The 21309-nt window shown below is 33.1% G+C and overlaps 4 protein-coding genes and 1 long non-coding RNA gene across 6 annotated transcripts in view; 1 reads left to right on the top strand and 4 right to left on the bottom strand.

Moving 5' to 3' along the window:
* The window catches only part of LOC136273826 (ladderlectin-like), a 54262-nt gene that overhangs the window by 5637 nt on the left and 27316 nt on the right, over window positions 1–21309 (bottom strand). The gene's annotated exons all lie outside the window — the stretch shown is intronic.
* Window positions 1–21309, bottom strand: part of LOC136273825 (low affinity immunoglobulin epsilon Fc receptor-like) — a 42047-nt gene that overhangs the window by 5005 nt on the left and 15733 nt on the right. The window lies entirely within an intron of this gene.
* Window positions 899–6502, bottom strand: LOC105330342 (uncharacterized). Its single transcript, XR_010711564.1, has 4 exons — window positions 6406–6502; window positions 5974–6138; window positions 1530–1811; window positions 899–1269 (listed from the first exon to the last, which is right to left on the bottom strand). It is a non-coding gene; the product is annotated as an uncharacterized lncRNA (long non-coding RNA).
* Window positions 15928–18047, top strand: LOC117687767 (uncharacterized). The gene is made up of 5 exons (XM_066079415.1): window positions 15928–16232; window positions 16402–16970; window positions 17124–17263; window positions 17483–17529; window positions 17952–18047. The coding sequence occupies exons 1-4, from the start codon at window positions 16149–16151 to the stop codon at window positions 17494–17496; spliced, it is 807 nt and encodes a 268-aa protein (XP_065935487.1). The 5' UTR covers window positions 15928–16148; the 3' UTR covers window positions 17497–17529; window positions 17952–18047.
* On the bottom strand, window positions 17245–21100 carry LOC136273824 (uncharacterized). Its single transcript, XM_066079414.1, has 11 exons — window positions 20717–21100; window positions 19935–20393; window positions 19578–19827; window positions 19338–19449; window positions 19127–19242; window positions 18829–18995; window positions 18591–18732; window positions 18285–18484; window positions 17854–18103; window positions 17538–17695; window positions 17245–17384 (listed from the first exon to the last, which is right to left on the bottom strand). The coding sequence occupies exons 1-11, from the start codon at window positions 20882–20884 to the stop codon at window positions 17301–17303; spliced, it is 2106 nt and encodes a 701-aa protein (XP_065935486.1). The 5' UTR covers window positions 20885–21100; the 3' UTR covers window positions 17245–17300.

The following is a 21309-nucleotide window of genomic DNA, read 5'->3' as shown; positions in this document are numbered from 1 at the left end:
TCATTGAAAATGGATCGATACACTAAGTTTTTATGCAAAACATTCACCCATTCCTTTTTTAAAAAACATAGTATTGCACACAACAAGCATCAAACATGGCTATGATTTTATTAAGCAACCCAATGTTTATATTATCAACCACTCTACATGTGGTTGTACACGAACGATAACTCTGTTCTGAATATCATTGTTTAATTTAAAAAACTGCTAGATAGTGAAATAAGACATACATCTTAAAAGATGTTGATGTTTTAACATAAATCAAAGAAGAATGTGATATGAAAATCGACTAGTACTTACGTATTTTGAGAATATTATCCGAACACTTATACTTCCGCTCGAATTTTCACAGGAACTTAACAAATCTCGGTGAAGTCTCGTGAACTTTCATTCGAGCACCTCTGGATTTATTACATACTTAGCAACGATAAAGAAAACATTCCGAACACATTCGCAGGGGTGTCACAGACCGTCCGCTGCGTCGGACGGGATTTTTCTTTCTCGGGCTTAAAATCTTTAATACAAAGATGTCGCTGCCACGTTTCGATCCGGTGTTTATACAGTTTTTAGTTTTTATATATGTTTTCCTTCTTTCATGTGTAGTTTTTATTTTGTTGTCCTGAAGAAGGGACGGGTCGTCCCGAAAATTTGACAATATTTCACTTTATTGTTCGTGTCGTTGGTTATTTTTAGTGCTTTTATATATATATATATATATATATATATATATATATATATATATATATATATATATATATATATATATATATATATATATATATATATATATATAAAGGTTAATATATCATTAAGGGTCGATGGATTCAGAATGTCCTATTATTAATGTATCTCTTAAATACATTGTCGATAAGGATTATGGATTCCATTATGATTTAAAAAATAATACGCTTTCTTGGGTGATTCATGAGGAATATGAAGGTGGCTACATTACTGAAAAAACGCAATATCGGGTTATGTAACTTTCATGAATCATCAAAAGGCCTTTAATAATTTATATTTACATTCTTTCTTTAAACAATACTAATTACTAATACATTGTTCGTAAAAAGTAAGAAATATTAACTAAAAAATTGTAAATGTACATCAAAACGTTAGATAACAGAACCAGCAAAATAGTCTTTTGTGGGAATTTGAGTCTGAGATGATCATGAATATTTCGTGCAGTCCGTGATTTTTTCTTAGGTTGCTGAAGGTTTCAACCAATTGATAAAAATGGCATGGAGAGTTCAGTCCTGTAGGTTTTCTGAGCTATGAAATACAATAAATTTCAGTAAGAAATGGAGAGAAACATACATGATGGATGTAAATCTAACTTGCGATATAAATGTATCATTAATTAACAATATCATTTTGCTATAAACAATCTAATTCTTCGAAACGTTGGATATTTAAAACATCTAAAAAGTATTAAATTTAATATCACTATATCATTATTATACTATGACAGTTTTTCAAATTCGTGATATTGAGGAAACTGTTGCCGATAACAGTCGAAAACTCTCTCTTACTTCCTCCCTTTCTTGTTTATTTAGCAGATTAGCTTCGCCTGATCATCATAGATGTTTTCTGAATCATTTCCCCCGTGCTTAATAGAGGGTACCAAGGTTGATTCCAAGATGGCGATCCGTACGGTCCATTCAGGTAGACGTCGTGACAGATATTGAACCACCATCCTCCAGAGTGATCCCTTGCACAATGGCCGTTAATATGGTTGTCATTGTCTCTGTCCAGTGTACAGAACATTGCTCCATTGATATCATCCCCTGCTGGTATTTGACTCATCCGATTACCTTTTGTCAAAAACAGAGTTTTAGTAAATACATGTATCGGTAAAATAACTTCTGTGATTAGGTTTTAATTTTAATTATATTCTCCCTCACTACGTTCGTCCGAATATAAAACAATAAATCGCTAAATGAATAAAACCAACAAGTACTACATAGGTACGCCGCTCGCTAGCGTTTAGTCTCTGCCACGTGCGCAGCACTGCTCACCGTATTGTTTTTTGCAAGTTGCTCAGTGAGCCCCGTTAAGGTATTCACAATTAAATTACTCTGCTTTTCCAGCGCTTTGTTTAATGAGGAACTAAATAACGAAACTGCCTCTTCGATTGATAGTCCTAAATCAACACTTTCCATGCAATCTGCAGCCATTTAACTATTAATACTAGCGAGCGAGCTTAGAGTGCCACGCCACCGCATGGTCCTACTATTTATATTACCTGACCACGTGACCCGAAACCCATTCGAGTATGTATGAAAACCCATCACGCACATAATTTTAAAAATTTCGCTTATCCGATGTTTAACGACAGTAAGAAAAAATTATAAACCAAATACTCTATCTATCGTTTTCAGTGGACAAAGTTCAGAACACTTGCTCCGAATGCAAACATTCAGCCTACACAGATCCCGACCGAATTATTCAACCTCTTAGACCCCACGTAGATGCGATTTTATCTGCTGCCATAGCTTAAAACACAGCTGATACACACCAGCGCGGTCTCGAGTCATTAGGTACATTTCGTAATAAATTATCCTTACCGCTACTTTGGCCACCACCAGTTCACCAGTTAGTTAATTATATCGCATACTTAGCATCAAACTCCATTTCATATTCAACTGCAAGATGTTATATTAGCGGTATAAGCTATCAGCTCCAATTGCAAGGCCAAACTGACCATACAAAAACATTTATCGTCAAAAAGATGCTCGAGGGAATGCATCGCTTGAATCCCTCCAAAGATATTAGAGCACCAATAACTTTACCCCTGTTAGGCCAACTTGTTACTGCATTGTCTTCAGTTTGTGCTAACTCTTATGAAACTACACTGTTTGCAACCGCATTTGAACTAGCCTTCTTTGCATTGCTGAGAGTGAGTGAATTTACTGTGTCGAGAAGGAATGCAGTGGTGTTACTTGAGACTGACATTCATTTATTAGACTCTGAAATCATGGTTCAGATTAAGGGCTCTAAAACTGACCAACTGGGCAAGGGTGCCACAATCCAAATACCTCTAAACACACAAACAACAACATTATTTACTCATTTGAATCAATACCTATCAATAAGACCTAATGTTTCAGGCCCATTCTTCTGCCACTTGAATGCAAAACCCCTAACATCATATCAGTTTACTTCAATCCTACACAAAACAATAAAATTCATTGGTCTGGATACCACATCTTTTAAATCCCATTCATTTCGCACTGGTAGTGCAACGCATGTGTTTCTACAGGGTATACCTGAAGAAGAAATTAAGATCAAAGGCCGTTGGAAATCGAATGCCGTTTATTTATGCATTCGAATATAAGTACATGTACCTCGCAACACAAAATAATACTGTTTTCTAATAGTATGCTAAGTTTGCAGGTATCCCTACTACAGTATGGATAATGGGTTCATCCTTGATCTGCTACGCCTATCAGTACTCATTTACCAATTACAAAAATCAGGACCTACATCTGGAGCCTCACAATATTTCCATAATGTGGTTCGGCAAGAAAGGAATGGTGTGGGAGGACGTTGAGCCAGGCTTTCGTGATCTAGTCCAACAGTTTGGTTATCCAGATCTACTAATGATTCATTGTGGGGGTATCAGTATTGGTACTATGTCCTTCCGTCGCCTTCAAAAATACATGAAACTGACAGTTACCAATATCCACTCTATGCGGCCAAATTGTAGAATTATTTGGCCACAGATCTTGCCAAGAAAATATTACCGTCATATGTTCTCGCACATAGCAGCAGACAGCACGCGTTAGGATCAACAGTTCCATGTCAAACTTCGTCATTGCTAGAAATGGGGGCTATATCAATTACCCAGATTTACAACTCAAATTTATACCCTGATGGCACTCATCTCTCTTATTGTGCTCAAACTTTATTTTTGAACGGTATTCAATCTGTCTGTACAAAATATTGCTTGAAAACCTTGATACTTTTCCTCCTTTACATTCATGAAGCAGTTTTGTCATGGCATGGGCAAAATTTGCCCGCTTATGGCGGATGTCCGCAACCATCAAGCAAGTCATCTTGATGCTTTCGTACAAATGGCCGAATTTTGCATGAAGCCCCGCCGCAGATTCTGTTTATTTCCAGTGTCTCTGGCCAATAATATGGGCTTCCGTCATTTTGTCATTGTCATTGTTTTTCTACGTCATATACTATTGAAAAAGTAGGCGTAGACCATTGTGCATAATACATTGATTGACATTGAATTTTTGTCATTTAACCATATTGAACATTTATCAAACTTCATTGATCATTTTTGTTGTGACCGTTGTTTAACCATTGATACCTCAATTCATTGTTCATTGACGTCTTATTCTATATATTGTATTCTTTGCCATTTATTATACTACTAAAGTAAAGCCATGACAAAAAACTGCCATCACACGTGTTTGTTATTCTACTCTGTTGAAATAATGCCTTCACACTTATTTGAGCTTTTTTGGCCTAATAGTTTTCAAGAAGAAGCTTTTTAAAGATTTTCTCTATATATTCCTAGGTAAACAGACATCCACACATTGTGGCCCCACCCTACCCACAGTCGACCAGGATTTGAAGAAATATGAATCTACACTACCTGATGATGTTTCCGCACGATTTCTAGCTTTTCTTGCTATGTGCTTTTTGAGAAAAAGATTTTTTTAAATACCAACAAATTTGGACTTAAATTTAAACAAACGTTTATCCCCTTCATTAAGTGATCCTTTGTGCAAAGTTTGGTTGAAATCGGCCCAGCTGTTCTGGAGAAGAAGATGAAAAAGTAATAAAGTTTACGACAACGACGCTTACAACAGACAGCGGACAAATCTGAGCTAAGAACTATAGATTGGGCTCAATGACAATGACTAGAAAATGGGGTCGCATACCGTCATGCAGCATATATAGCGAGAGTTATACAAATACGGGGTTTGCTCAGGAAAACATAGATTCAACAGCAATATGCATGAGAATGCTAAAGAAAAGATTATACATGCATTCGTGTTTTGTTAGCATAAGCTTTCATTGGAAGGAACTATGAAATGGCAAAAGACAATGGATTTGTTTTAAAAAAATGTTAAGAAGCACTTGGAACTTTAAATGTTTCCTTTTGTGAAAGACGAGTTAACAGTTGAAAGCAGCCTAGATGACGAATTATATGCAGTTTAATGTATTTGAAATGCAGGAGTAAAGCACAAATCGACAGCTGTTCTGGACGTGTTCCGTAGTGACAATACATGTTTTTAAAAGCTGAATTTGATCATCCACGCTCCCATAACTAGCTTTTCAATACGTAATATATTTTAATACTATAAAACTGTAAATTCTTTTTTCCTATAGGTGGACCAATTCTTTGTCTCCTGACATTGGAAATCTGTGATATAAGTAAGTTAGAGGTTATCTAAGTTCTCCATTTAGAATTGTTTTCATATATTTTTTTTTCAATAAATCTTTACATAAGAAAAAAATGATAAATTCGCACTGTTAAGTTAGATATGTGTATGATCTACTATAATTATAATTATAATACTTCACTTTATTAACTTTACTTTGTAAAAATATAAATGTATAAGGTATCCTCATTTTTTTTTGCTACATAGTTACCGATCCAGGGGGCCCCTGAGGTATAACCTTAAGCAATTTGTATGTAATTTCAAATAAAATCATTAAAAAAAAAAGTTCTCTATTTCATGGTGAATTTTTAAACCTCTGTTTTGTTATCATAATACAAACGGGTAAAAAGGTTTATTCAAAAACGGTTATATAAAAAATCAACACATTTCCTCACCCCAACAAACTATTTCTAGAGGCCTTTCACGAATAATAAAAGAATAAGAGTTGCTTACATCGACAATTTAAATAACTACTTTTCTGCCTTCGTTGATATATTTTAGAGATTTTCAACTTCAACGTTTAGAGATAGAGTTTATAAAGTCACGTTCGTTATAGTGAGTGATAACATACCGAGAGTTCCAGTGGCCTGTCCTCCTATAAATAGCCTGTAATTATCAGCTTCACTCGAAATTGAGAATATTTCGTACAGTTCAAAAAAAGTTGTTCCGTTATTAAGGGTGATTGAAATGTACAATGAGCTGGAGTTTTTCGTCAATTCGTGAATGACGCCATTACCTACAAATACATAAATGAAATACTTGTCCTCGTAATGTAATACTCTTTATCATAGACTATGTTTATTTAACACTACTTTTCACAAATTAGTTAAGTCAACTAGAATACATTCTTGAATGCTGGAAATATTGTTTGATAAAATTGAATACATTTTAGACAAGCAAAATATGTCGTAAAGCTGAAAAAAACCCACAATTATTTACTAGTACAATTTTTAATGATATAAAGGATTTGAACAATGCATGAACAATCGGAATAAACGCTCACCAATCCAGTATTCACCGACAGCCGACCCAAATCCATTCTTATAATCGGCCCAGTTCCTGTTGAAGTTTTCTGACCCATCAAAACGATTCTGAATAAGCTATAAAATTGGAAAAGAAAATAGTATTTTACGAAAGCAGACATTTTGAAACCTGAAAATAGAAATTGTATTAACTGTATTCTTTTTAACTAAATAGTTTTGTAGTCATCATCAATGCAGTAAGTTAATAAAAAATCTGCATCAGAGCACATCAAGACTTATGTATTTAAGTTATGATTTCCAAATCTGATGTTTGTAGAAGTATATATGACAACCAATAAAAGAGAATACTATTTATCTATTTAGTTGGAACTGTCAGCATGATCAGTTTTTTGTTATCACTCGATTCATGTATTTCTTTCCCTTCGGGCGATAGCAGCTTTGTATTTAATGTGCTATTCACAGCCAAACGACAAAAGGAACTATACAAATCAATGTTGTGTTTTATTGTTTTAGTGAAAAAAAAAACTTACTGTCCAGCCTCCTCCCATTATTTTCATATCGCATACGACATCAGTTTTAGCGCCCCCTGTCGGGTAAATTGTGTATACACCGGAACAAGTGTGTCCAGTCTGGAACAGCGCCAAACAGTCTTCGGCTAAGTAAAGAAACGACGCTAAAAGTATTGTAATTACTTTATTGTTGATAGTGGAAGTTTTAGCCAAGTGAAGCAGAAGACAGGAACATTTTTAATTACTTATAGAAGTGAACGATGGAAGTTTCTTTAAGAAATGTCCATTGAATCCAAGATAGTAAAGTAAAAACCAACAATAGGCATCAATTTTGATATTGAAAAATTATCATTAATACATGTAACGATGATTTTTTCTTCTTTTTTTAACACCAGACTCGTTTGATATGTTTATGTAAAGCTATCATATTAAAACCCAAACTAAAATCAAATCATAATTTAAAATCTATGACAAAATTATTTCAACATATATTGCCTTGCCCCCCCCCCCCCCCAATCACAATGCAGCCTTTTAATATTTTCATATCCTAGCGTATTTAGTATCTCAGCAATTGCGAAACTGTTCTGGAGGATATGTATCAATGATTGCATTTCATGAAATAAATTGGTTTATTTTATCATGTTTATTTGGGAAAAAATTGTTATTTTGAGGAAACAAACGATCTTTATTTTTTTTTATAAAAGCTAACGTATTGTGCTACCACTTAAGAATACATCTAAATAAGTAGAGAGAATATGACTGTATATATACGTGTTTATGTTTCTATGGAGTTCATTGTATATTCTCGACACAACAACATACCCGAAATGTGCAAATACGCCCTCTCTTTACATAAACATACACAGCCTATCAAAAATACGATATAGTTTTGCCAGAAGGTTGTTATATAAAGAAAGCTATAAAGACGACAGAATAAGAGCCTTTATAAAACAGTGAGTAGTAATGCCTATGAGTATTTAATTCAGAAAAGACCGTCAGAAATTGAAATATTTTATGATTCTATAGATAAATGAAATGTGTCCTTTAATGTCTGTTATTCGTTGACTTTTCATCTGCGAAATTCCATTAGCCGTGTCATTATCATCATCAGTTACATAAACGCCTAAAGACCCACCAGAGCTAGTCATAAAAACTTGCAGTTTTATGTTACAGAATTGTCGTTAAATTTAAATGTATTATGCCAGGGAATAAAGGGACAGTCAAGTTTCCATCTTTCACATTCCAGAGTAGCTATTTTAATACTCTCGATAAAAATCTGTTACAATACAATGTTCTGATCTACATGCCACTATCCCCCTTAACCCAAATTCTCTAATTATGTCTTTTACCAATACTGCTGAAATTATTGGTAGAAATAACGACAGAATCATATAGATAAAAAAAAAACCTTTATAAAACAGTTAGTAGTAATGCCTATGAGTATTTAATTTAGAAAAGACCGTCAGAGATTGAAATATGTTATTATTTTATTTATATTTGATATGTCAAATGCATGTGCAGTGATTTTTTAAAAATATTATATGAATATGTTTTCCATACCTTCACGAGATACACGATAGTACCTCCATCCAGCGTCTGTAACAGACATGTTACCAACATCACAAATTACATGTAATCGACACTGTTTTTGACAGATTTTGGCGATTATACCCAAAACAATTACAGCTGTTGATACACAAAGATCCACAAAATGAGAGTGAAGATGCCTTAGCTTCTTGTAACAAATGTGCTGTTCCAACCCTATTTTTTATTTAAGGAATGACCAAATAAAATGCCTCACACGATAAACAAAATTTTAACTTTAGCACAAACGTATAGAAAATAATTGTCAGAAACTTAAAAAATGAAGTCATATCTGTAGGTTTCGCTTTCGGAAAAAATTGAATACAGCTATAAAGTTCCGATGCTTAAAAAGTTTTGAATTGGATTTTAGATATTCTAAAAAAAATCAATATGAGAGTGCCCTTGTATGAAATACCTGAAATCTCGTCTTCACGTGGACTTGCAATTGATTCATACGCCCTTTCAGCATCAGCAGCCGTATACAATATCGCGTAATGATTATTTTGTTAATCGGTAAGAATAAGTAAAATGCTATTGATCGTTTTTAAATTTCAATATACATTTAAGCTTATCTAAAAGAAAATATCACATTGACAGCTACGGATATAAAAAATAATATATTTCAAGAGTTGCATTTCAAAGATATACATGGATGATATATTAACCCTCAAAAAAGTTAATCACATTAAATTCTCATTAGATTCTGTTGTATCAATAGTTCGATTTAGTTTATTATGCTAAGACCCCCCCCCCCCCCCCCCCCGTCCAATGAGGAAAAGAAGACATGGCATTATAGAATGTGCAATTAAGAGCAACATATATAACATTACACTAGAAAGCTCACTGGTATTATGGCAATTAAGCCTGGATCAAGATGATATAGGCTTAAGTTAAGTTCAAATATATCAATTCACTTGCATACCTTTCTGATTTATGTAAATAGTGCTCAGAAGTTAGGCTTAATCTCAATCAGGTATTTGGTAGGTTTAAATGGATATTTAAAATACTGTGGTTTCATTAATATTCAAGGGTATCAATTTTCGTGGATATAGTGAAAATCACAGTTTCAAGGACACGTAAATTCGTGGCCAATAACCCTATCAATACTAAATGTTAATAGAAATTGTACTTCAATGGACATTTAATTACGTGGATCAACTTTACAACGGAAACTGGTATTCAAAGAATATTGATGAAACCATAGTAGATGGACTACTTTTTTGATGAGGTTGACAAAAGTTTAAATATTAATTGTGGGCATCAATTTTTGTGGTTAAAAAAAATCACAATTGCAAGGAAAAACATGGCAATTGATTCAATCAATACAGTATGCTTTTAGAAATTGCACTTTAATGAATATTCAATTTAGTGTGTGGATCACTTCAACAAAATAAATACACGCAAAGTGCTAATCAACAAATACTGGTGAATCCAAAGTATTCGGAGAGAGAAAGTGAAGGAGATTAAATAAACCATTTATATAATACCGAGGAGGAATTTATTGATAGATTTCGTCAAAGAAAAGAATATGTAATTGCACTTTTAAAAAGAATTTGGGGAATATCGGGAGCGAAAACAAAAGAAGCTATCGAAAAAAACTTCATCGACATCTATTCTAAACCAATTACTATTTCACTTACGGTTTTATTGCACTGGGTATCTCAGAGTTTCAGAAGATTTTTTTGAAGTTTTGCTTCATGCATTGTTAAGCCGGTGTATCGTGCACTTGCATCATATTGCGAAAATATGTTGCATTCCATAAGAAAATAAACTAAAAGAAATTCAAAGACAATTTCTGAATCACAGCGGTATTCAGGAAATAGTTGGTGCAACAGATTGTACACGTGTTCCCATTCTATTACCCGATAGGTCGAAATAAAAAAAAAAAGGTAATTAAAACTTAAGGACTTTTCACCATTAACGTCCGAGCAATTTGTGACCAAGATTTTTTTGCTAGCAGTTGTTGTTGCAAAGAGGCCTGGAAGTACCCATGATAGTAGAATCTTTGAAAACAGTAACGGCTCTTTAAGCCTAATAGATGTCGTTTTACGGATATTTAGAGATATTATAAAAAAAATTTCAAATTCATAGATAATTTGCATTCACAAACAATCGATTTCGCAAAAAAAAAAGGAAACTGCTTTCAAAGTTACTTATTGAAAGGTCATGATCTAGTAAATGAAAGATGTCTACAGGTTTATGAAATTCAGGAAATAGATTCTTTAAATTATGCTTCATAACAATAGCTGTGTTTAATAGGGTGTATCGGAGCTAAAAATTTTAATAAACTCAATGAAAAATCATGTTTTAACTGTCACTTCCTATGTTATATGAAGAAAATAAATAACAAATTTCGGAGTTTCGTCCATTTTTGCATAAAAAATATATCTACAATGCCTACAATATCTAAAAAAAAAAACGCCATTAAACAAGCTCTTGACCTCCCTTTTAAAGTGATGTCAAATTGAATATAGGTATCGGAATTTCTTTTCCTATGATTTAATATAGAATGCCAAGAAACAGTTTCATTTTCTACATAATTCTTTCAAAGCTGTAAAGTACGGAAAAGATTTAACAAATCAGTTATGATGTTATAATGGTTCTAGCACCAAAGAGACACTTTGAAATCATTTACTAGATCTTGGCCTTGAGGAGGCCGACTTTAGTTTTCATTGCGCATGAGTTTGGGCATTCTAGTATAATACAGTGGATTGATATTCCTATGAAATTTTTATGATGTCATTTATAAAATTGAACACAATAAACGAAATACAAATAAATTTTTTTTTAGATTTTTAAAGAAAATTTTTGCGTTGACCCTGAGGTCCACGCAGAAAATAAATAAGCGAGGTTAAACCGGATGCTATGGGTAAAATGCAACCTGTGCATGAGCTAGCCTGGTTCCTGTGCGTAATTGGTGGCTCAGAGAACCAGGCTAGCACACGTTTATCTAAATCGGGATCGGGATTCCGTGCCATATGCTCACTTATATAAGTTCAAAGGCGCTGTAATTGTAAAGTTGTCGCTAAACAGTACAGAAACAAAGTATTCCTTTTAAAGAAATGATTGGCATGTGATATGAACTGTCAGTACTATGAAATAAATTAATGCTATGCCGAAACTACAACATGCATCAAATAGCATAATTTGCAATGTACATGTATTGTTGTTTTCCGAATACACATGTAACTTAACTTTACCTTTATAGTAGGCGAGGCTAGAGTACTTCCCGATTAAAAAAATTTAAGCATTTAAGTATGATTTAATAATTATGTCACTGTATAAAAGTTTAAATCTCAAGAAAAATGCACTAAAATATGAAATTTCTAGTTTACACAAAGCTGTTCCTGCAGAGTTAACAAAGTAGCGCGAATCGTAATGTGTGAGCAAATAGTAGAATTCACCGAATGCCTAATACTATACATGCAAATTTCATTATTAGATAGATCATTATTATTTAGGAAGTATGAAGCCTTTTTAATTCTGAGATAAAAAGTCAGGGCTATACATACATGTATACGTAAACAACGTACAAATTTAGTTGATATAAGCAGGAGGCTAGAGTAGGTGGAATCTCTAATAATCCTAAGGCTTTCACATTTTCGTTTGAAACACATGCAAATGGTCCATGTATTGTAGTCCTTTTTTAAAGGACAGCAACTTGTTGTTTTTTAAACGATTGTTCCGTTATGCGGTAGGGGAGCATTGCCAATGCGCATTTATGACGTAATGATAAAATGAAGTTTTGTAGGAGTACGTTATAAGAAATAACATAAAAGAAAAAGTAAAAATTGTACACCGTTTGAATTTTATACACAGAATTATGTTATCCTCAGTGGCATTTTTCTTATTTTTTTAATAAATCCATTTTACAAATCTTCATTCGTAATGCTAAAAATATATAGCAAATTTTGGTGCATTTTAATATTTTCAGATGGCCCCACTAAAACCAAGACGGTAGAATTTAGTATTTTTACATATAAGGTAGAAATGATATTACCAATCATATATAACATTCGAGAGAAGAAAGCTATTGTAGTAGCGAGCGCAGCTCGCCGGCGCGCAGCGCCGGCGCGAAGCGAGCTCTACCGGCAAGGCGTGTGTGAATAGAAAATTCGGACTATTTGCACATTCATTCAACGGATTTTTTTGGCGTCAGTAAATCGGGCCAGTAATGCCTTGTTTTAATCGTCCCAGTAGTTCCCTGTAATTATGGTTTCCCATTTCACACTCTCACGAGAACAAGATAAAAGACTATGTACATGCATTGTAAATAACACAACGCCCATTACTTTTAAGACTAACGGAGTTATCGTCCTTTCGAGTGACGTCACAATGGATTTCTTGCACATTGATCCGACAGAATTTTTCGGCGTCAGTAAATTTCGACCCACAATGCAATTCCTCAATGTCGGCCGATCTCACTAGACTGGATACATCTCGCGAGAATCAAAGTAAAACTTTTGAGAAACAGATAAATTGTGTAATTTCCACAACATCATGCTTTTTAAGTACTAAACAAAACAATATTTTTCGCGTAGTTTTTTCTATAGTGTGTTTTCAAAGAGACAGACTACACTTGACCGCATGAACTTTGACGTCACAATAAGGGGAAACTACTCTAAGTAGTTATTGTAAATCTGCTGAAATATAAATACAAAAATCTTCTCAAAATCTTGCAGAGCTAACGAATCGGGACATTTCTTCAGAGATAGGAAACAGCTGTAACTTGCTCTCATTTGGATGAATGCTCACATTTATTTTATTCACTATATTTACGGTAATTTCCAGGAACGTTTTTTATATGGGGCGTGGCCCAACATCATTCAAAAAATCTTCACAAGCAAAAAGAAAAATAAAATTCTCAAAATCAGGAAAATTCTAATCGGGGTGAGGAATGGGGAGTGCGTGGTATGCCTTTAGCTCTTTAGCTGCTCAAAAGTGTCTTTATTTTCACTACTATTTACGGTATTACATGCTCCCGGGGGATCCATTTTCCTTATGTGATCAACAAATTTTTTTATACGTAAATTTGATTTTTTTTTTTAAACGGGGGAGGGGGGATTCTGTGATAAGTCAATTTTTATTTGTAAGTTTAAGAAAAAATGTCTGCTGCAAGAAAAGAGGAAATAAACTGCAATGTGCATTATGTTAAAATATTTATTATTCAACAACATTTTATCTGAGATAAATTCTATACTGGCGTGCGACCAGTATATAAACAATCTGATTAAAATCAGATCTTTGATCCGCTCCGACAAATTCTGATGTCGCTACACTTTGTTCAGCGACTATCAGAATTTTGGAGCGTTACAAAGATCTGATTTTAATCAGACGGGTATATAAATAAATAAAAAATCTTATGAATTATGAATAATGAAAATTTCCTGGAAAATAGGAATATTTATTTTATTTTGCATTCAAATTCATTTACTTTACGTCACTACTTTTATTTTTATTGATTTATCATAATTCATTTTTGATCACCTGCTGCGCTCGCCCCAACGGTCGCACCGTAAAACATATTATTTTTTTAATCTGCTTCGAAGTGCGGAAAATGACAGTTTCCTATATATCTATACTACTATATAAAAATAATAGACTCGAATTTTTGGGCTTTAATACCGAGAAATTGGAAGAGTGCTGTCTTCTGTTTTACATATTTTTAAAAATCATTGGTACCTGTAGATTTCCAATTTCTTTTCTTTTCTCAGTCAAGCTTTACTTATTAACAGGCTTGGGGTAATGCTAAATGTAATGGTAATGCATTGCAATGCATTACATGTTTTCAAAGTAATGCTAGTAATGTGTAATGCCTCAAAATTAGCATTACAAGTAATGCTAATGTAATGCATTACTTTCCAAAATCTAGTGTAATGCTGGCATTACATGGCATTACTTTGCATTACTATGCATATTTATGCATGTTCACTTTAAAAAAATTGATGAATAAATGAATAGTTGAAATTGAATTTGATTAAATTTATTTTTAAAGAAGAAAGAAATAATTCTAATTAAGAAAAATATGTTTTAATTGTACATGTTTTATTAAAAAAGGTTTTTTAAAATTCATTTTTGAATTGTTTATATTACTAAAGATAACAGCACAATTTCATAACATTTTTAAGAGTGTTGTTATTAAGAGTTTTTAATCATTTAAACAATTTACTCCAATTAGTTTGCACTTCAATAAGAAATGTGTCAACAACACACTATATGCCCCCAGGATAATCTAAGTATCAAAACAATCTATTGTTATAAGAAGTGCTAAACACCCCAATCCCCTTCCCTTCGCTATGTCACAATAGAATAGGAGACAGACATGCACCTTTAAAAGCAAAATGAATGCACTGTCCATCCATGATGAAAATCAATATCACTTCCAATATTATAACCAATTTGAAAATAATCTTACTTATTTTCTCTCTCTTTCTCTCTTTCTCTCTGTCTCTTTGTCTCTCTCTCTCTCTTGTATATTAATTACACTGTACATTAGTCTGGACTGATAGAAAATACAAGATTTATGTATTTAATCTATTATTGCACTTAATATATCCTAAGATAAAGATCGTCAAACAGTATTTTCCATGAAGCATGAAGCTGTAGATATGTTAAAGAGTGTTGTATATTTGAAACATTTGCAAAAACTCTTTATTAGCTTTACCTTTAAAAAAAAAAGTAATGGTAATGGTAATGCATTACTTTACTCATGTAATGGTAATGTAATGCATTACTTCAAGAAAATCAAGTAATGGTAATGGTAATTTAATGCCCAAATTCATGAAGTAATGGTAATGTAATGCATTACTTTACAATGTAATTCGCCCCAAGCCTGCTTATTAATAATCAACGAAAATTCCTTTTAAAAATCCGGAAATCATCTGGATTTTTTGGATTTTAAAATCTTGTGCATGCGCAATACATTCACGCTAAATCACGGGAGGCTCTTTAGTTTATGTTTTAACAATATCACATTTGTATGGATTAATTCAGAAACGATATTAAAAATATTTAATACAATGAAAATTTGTCATATATTGTGTTCATCAAAGGAAATACGGGAGATAACTCTAAGTCAGTGCATTTAATATGAAAAATCCCGAAAGTTCATAATGTCAAAATGGTGTGTAAATTCGAAGCGAGTAGAAAACGTTGGTGAAAAAGTGTTTTTGTTTTTTTAAACCCCGAAAACAAGAACAATGTCATTACATAAAAGCTTCTCTTTCAGATATACATGGACACAAAGTATGAACATGAAGGCGCTCAATCATTTAATATTAGTGTAATACAATGCATGCTTGAAAGGTTCGTAAAAAAAAGATTAAAATTCTTTAATTATTGTTTATAGTAAGTCTTTGACAAATATTTACAAATGAAATATAGCCCTAATGATAGATTATATAATTATGTTTAAAATTCAAAGTAATAAAAGGGTTAAAGGCCGAACATGCCGAGAAATCCCCAACAAATTCGACAGTGTAAAGGAGCCGTTATAAATTAGTGATCGCAATTAAGATAAGGAATGGCTACTCCGTCCGCTCAGCAGGGACTCTGTCGTTACTATAGCGATATGACTTTCTCAACTCTCTTATCAGAGAAACGATGCTGTAAAATGACCCAAAGTCTGTTTAAGAGCATCAAATACAAAACGTAGGTAAACAAGGAAAGACATGAAACGAAGAGTAAAAAAACCAGAAAGGTACGGAGAATGGGAAGAGAAAATCGATTTTAGAGGAGAGAAGAAAGAGAATGCGGTAATTAAATTAGATATTCTTTATCCGTTTAAAATATTTTAAAACATTTGATGAAATATTGAAGTTTGATAGTGTCATTTTAAGACTTCTGTTTTTAACACAAGCAGATAACGATCGACAAATATACATTACTTGAGCGTAATGAATTTTCATACTTTATCATATACAGAGACTGTGGGAAGTTGAAGATGTGCTGGAAATTCGGGGAGAAGGCGAGGAGGAACGTTTTCTTGTAAAGTGGAAAAATTGGGACGGTCCGGCTTCATGGATTGACACAGCAACGAATCCAGAGATAGTTGCATTTGTGAGAAAAAACTCGGCCAACCCTCATTCCTGCAAACTGAACAAAACGTTACTAAATCTACATGCTCATGGGCAGGAGTTTCCGCTTGAAGTTCTCTCTTTAAAGCAGTCGATTTTCGACATTTTAGGAGACGGAAGACGAACGCCAGATGGTGCAATAGGTCATCAATCCCGAGTTACGGTAAAGGTACCGTTTTCCAAAGAAACATTTGATTGTACTTTCCGTAACAAAGGAATTCCTAATATTGAAAATGATGACAGTGGCAATGTAGATTGTCACATCACAGTGGATGATGTTTCCAAGGTTCTTGGAGAAGACTGGATGGTTAGGGGCTATAAAACCTCAACAGAAACCTTTGTCTCCAAGAGAGAACTAATTCACTTGTGGTGGGGATATAAACCCAGAATAAATTACTGCCACATTGAATGTCAGAGGTATTTTTATTTTTGCAATTTGTAAGTTAATTTGTGTCATTCAATTAAAAAGCCTATTTTTACACAATAAATATATTCACCATATGCAGTTTAATAAATATATTAATCACTACATCATTGTGTTATTAAAAAGTCTATATTTTTATTTCAAAGATGCCACTGGTTTGGCATTGAAGAGGAAAGGCCTCAACTATGCACTCCAAGTAAGGTGAATGTTCCTGGACCAGCCTGGATACATGTGACCTTCACAAGGTCTCGGAGAAACATCGTCACTGGTGATGTTGCAAGAAAGAGTAAGTGCAGCGTTTGGACAGTTTTATGAACTCTCATTTATATCTTCTTTAGATAGGGACGTCTTTTCCTATCCACTCCTTCCAGATCTACCCACAACATTCTGTTCTCACGTTCAAGAATCTAAAGAACACAAAACGTTAAAGTCAATTTGCATGAAATAGAATTTTTCATATCAAAATACATTTTGAACTAAATTATGAAATATCTCTCAAATTCAGAAAGAAGATTTTAGATGGATCAAAGGCATTTTCTTCACAAAGTTAAGGTATGTACCTGCTTTGAGATTTTCTGTTTAAATTTTCCACCATTCCTATTGGTACTACCGAAATATGCTTGTCGGTGATCAAAATTTTTCCTCTCAACCTGGGCTACTCCTATATCATGAAGATACTTAAATCTCTCTAGGAATTGAGGGACATGGTAAACTAAAGCTAGAAAATGTAAAACATTTTATTAGTTTATATTCATACTGTCAATGAATTATTCATTGTTTAAAAATTTGTAGTGTTATATAACTACATGATTATAGAGTATAGTGATACAGTTTTTTTTACTATAAGTATATATAATATCATTAAGATGCTTTTACCATGAATATAGGGAATAACATCTTCATCGAATGTCTGTTTTCGAAAGTTGCTCGCCCATTCCATTGCTTCCTTCTGAAAAGTCTCTTCATTTTTGTAGGCAGCTGTCCCAGGAAGACTCCGAAGGCTTTCCATGAGGTCATGAAATGTTTCCCACAATTGTTGTAGAGCCTCAATGTCTAGGTCCTGTTCTTCGTCCTCATCTGAAAATTCGTACGACACTTGAAGTCTGGAGTTCGATTTTTTCTTTATCTGAAATGTGAAGTTGTTATCATTTATACAAAACTGATATTAAGATTGCACTTCATTTTAAAATAATTGTTTTTATAACTGACATTCTTCCTACAATATTTTGAATCAATGTTTACCTATATTTCATGACTATATTATATATGTAATAAATTGTTTTGTTAAACTAATCTATATATTAAACCTTTGTGTTATTTCCAATGGCTTGTTTCAGACGGGACACCAGATCACATTTTTTTCCCTTTTTCTCCAGATTTCTGCTGGCCAATTCATCTTTTAGTTGACTAATCGTTAAGCTTTCTATGCTCACATATCTTCGGTCGTTGCGGTTTTCCAGCACATTGTGAAGCTGTAGTTGTTCTATTATTCTCCGGAGGTCATCTCCTACATCAGAAATTCATCAAATGTAAATAACCGTACAAATTTAAGGCTTGATAATTAACATGATTAATTTGTACCAAGTGAAGAACACCAAGACATTTTCTAATACCTGTTGGCTGAGACCACTTTTTTACTTTTGTGTTCAGTTTGTCGTCTCCTCGTTCTTCCCATATTCGGAAAGAAACTCCTATCCTTTTTAATTCCCCCCGAAGTTTTTCCTCAGCCTTCTGATCAATTGACCAAGTAACTACCTATTAGAAAATTTGTTTGTTTATTTATGAAAAACATTCATACATGTATTTTTATCTGACTCTTTGTTATTCGACTTGGGAATTTAATTTCGTTACCTGGTTAAACAGTTTTAATGAGATACGGATACGAAGGTGAAGATCATCGATAGGCATGTCCATATAATGAATAAATGGACATAAATCTCTGTCTTTGTAGCCCTGCTCCTTTTTCTCTAAAAGGAGCAACTGCTCCTCTGGGGATCTTTGAATGGGCCAAGATGGAACTGTAACAATTTACAACAATTTCATTTTGCAGATATTTCAAATTATTCATTCATTTGAGAAATTACATGTACTTAGGTTTTATATGGTATGCAGTCTTAAACATCATCATGGTCTTGAAAAAAAAACTTACTGCTAAAATCGCATATTTGCCTCTTAGAACAGTGACACCACATGCAAAAATGGTCACACTGTGCTCCATTGATGCCTTTTATCAATGATAATGCCTTCCAATCACATGTCATTATCCTAACAAAAAAAAAAAAATCATTATTCTTGTTTTTTAAGAGAAGTACATTAATATATATATATATATACACACATATCAAACAAATTTAAAATACCATTTTATGGAATATTTCTTGCCATCCAACTCAATTCCATCTGTTTGCAGCATCTGCATTTCTTCAAAAGTCTCAAGCACAAGATTTTCAAGAACTGGACGACTTTCATCCCCTTAAATTTTTAGGAAAGTCTTGTATAAGTACTGTAAATTTGTTGTTCATATTGCAATTACTAAATATATCTTAATATACTAATTTTCCATTATTAATTAAATTACAAATGACAAATGCACAACATACCGATATAGAAGAACAGAGAATATTCATCTTCAGGTGACATGCTCAGTTCCTTAATTTCTTTTGGAAGTGAATGCCTTGGTGTGAGAATCTTAAACACACCTCTCACAGAATTGATGTTCTTGGCAATTTTCGCTCCATCGCATGAGAAGCGAAGAAGTAGTGTTTCCTCCTCTGCATATAGTTCTTTGAATTTTTGTTGCTTCATAACATATTCAATAATATCTGCAGCCTTTCTTCTGGTACAGTCAGCCTTAAAGAACATGAACATTTTAACTTTCTATATATTAAGCCAAAAAACTGTATACAGTATTACATGTAAAACAATTTTCAAGAAAATATAGTTTAATTTCCACTTACTGTGGGATGAGAGAACAACTCAAGGGTTGAATTTAGTCGCTTTCGTTCTTCTTGGATTTTGTTTTTGCTTGGGATTGCCACCATCAGCATGTGAAGTTCATGAAGAGCTTCGTCTGAGATACGGTATTTGTCTTTGATAGCTATCACTCTTTGAACATTTTTTACATCTTGAATTGTTTTGACAGTTTCATCCTCCAATGTCGTATTGTCACGGTCACTGCCTTTCCTTGGAAAAAATGAGAGTTGTGTGCCAGTATCAAACTCTAGTGATACCTTCACTGATTTTACATCTTTATGCATACTTGATGCCGCTTCCTTAAATATCTTTTCATACTCTCTTTTTCTTAACCTCCTTGCTGTTGGTTTTAAATTAGCATAAGGTTTTGCTTCCCTCTGTTTTCTTTGTTTCCCTTTTTCTGGTCTTACTGTTTGTACAGGTAAATTTGCAATATTCTGATCCTGAGTATGAAAAAAAAATGTCAGGTAAAATGGGATATATATATATATATATATATACACACACACACACTTTGCTTATATCTTCAGAATCTCCCTAAAATAACTAAAAGCAAAAATTCATGTATCATATAAAATCAACATTAGTAGTTTGGGTTCCTATCCCAACTGAAGAGTACCTTGATCCGCGCATAAATAAATAGTGCGTCGTTATGAGGATATGTGGATATTAATTGTTCTGTAGGCTTGCAAAGGCACGTTTCAAATAAGACAAATCATAACATAAATGTAGTTATAACGATTATATCATATGATTAATTTCCAACCTGTTCCTGGTAAACTTGGTCATAGTGATCATGGGCTATGGCAGGCCCGGGGCGCGGATTTTCTTCTTGTGCGAGTAATGAAGCTTGTTGACGTTGGTGTTGTTGTTGTTGTTGTCCACAGAAATAGTTCATATAATAGTACAAACGGTGATAATCATTAAAATTCATCTCTAAACGCAAGCATAAATAAAAATATTAGTTTTCCCGACTCTTTCGCTATCGTAATTTCCCACCAAATCTTTCTTTCATAGTATAATCAACGTAAAATGTTTTCTGTCGAATATACTATAGTACCGATGACAGTTAATAGTTATATATATATTTACATATTGAATTTATCTCATCGATTAATTTCTGTTTATAAATATATATACTATTTTTGTAAATAAGATGAAACACGTTATGTTTTATGAACAAATGATGTTTTTCAAAGACCTTCTTTACGGTATTTAGACTTATTATAATATCATTTTAATCTCTAAATACATTCCAGTAAACTATATAAGTATATTGATGCATGGATTCAATGTTTATTAATACACGTATATATAAACATTTTAAACTAATCGTTTGATTATAAATTGTTATAACAT

Source organism: Magallana gigas, chromosome 3 (genome assembly GCF_963853765.1).
Source record: "Magallana gigas chromosome 3, xbMagGiga1.1, whole genome shotgun sequence".
Classification (NCBI taxonomy): domain Eukaryota; kingdom Metazoa; phylum Mollusca; class Bivalvia; order Ostreida; family Ostreidae; genus Magallana; species Magallana gigas.
Note: the sequence above shows the minus strand (reverse complement) of the source record. Positions and strands in the feature narration are given on the sequence as shown.

Bases quoted from the DNA above. Each gene is read 5' to 3' on its own strand.
- LOC136273824 (XM_066079414.1), bottom strand. From the start codon at position 20,884: ATGAATTTTAATGATTATCACCGTTTGTACTATTATATGAACTATTTC. The intron at 19,450-19,577 runs GTATGTTGTGCA...TAAAAATTTAAG, and splicing joins TTCTCTGTTCTTCTATATCG to GGGATGAAAGTCGTCCAGTT. The intron at 19,243-19,337 runs GTATTTTAAATT...TTTTTTTGTTAG, and splicing joins AAGAAATATTCCATAAAATG to GATAATGACATGTGATTGGA.
- LOC117687767 (XM_066079415.1), top strand. From the start codon at position 16,149: ATGAAACGAAGAGTAAAAAAACCAGAAAGGTACGGAGAATGGGAAGAG. The intron at 16,233-16,401 runs GTAATTAAATTA...TATCATATACAG, and splicing joins GAGAGAAGAAAGAGAATGCG to AGACTGTGGGAAGTTGAAGA. The intron at 16,971-17,123 runs GTATTTTTATTT...TTTATTTCAAAG, and splicing joins TGCCACATTGAATGTCAGAG to ATGCCACTGGTTTGGCATTG.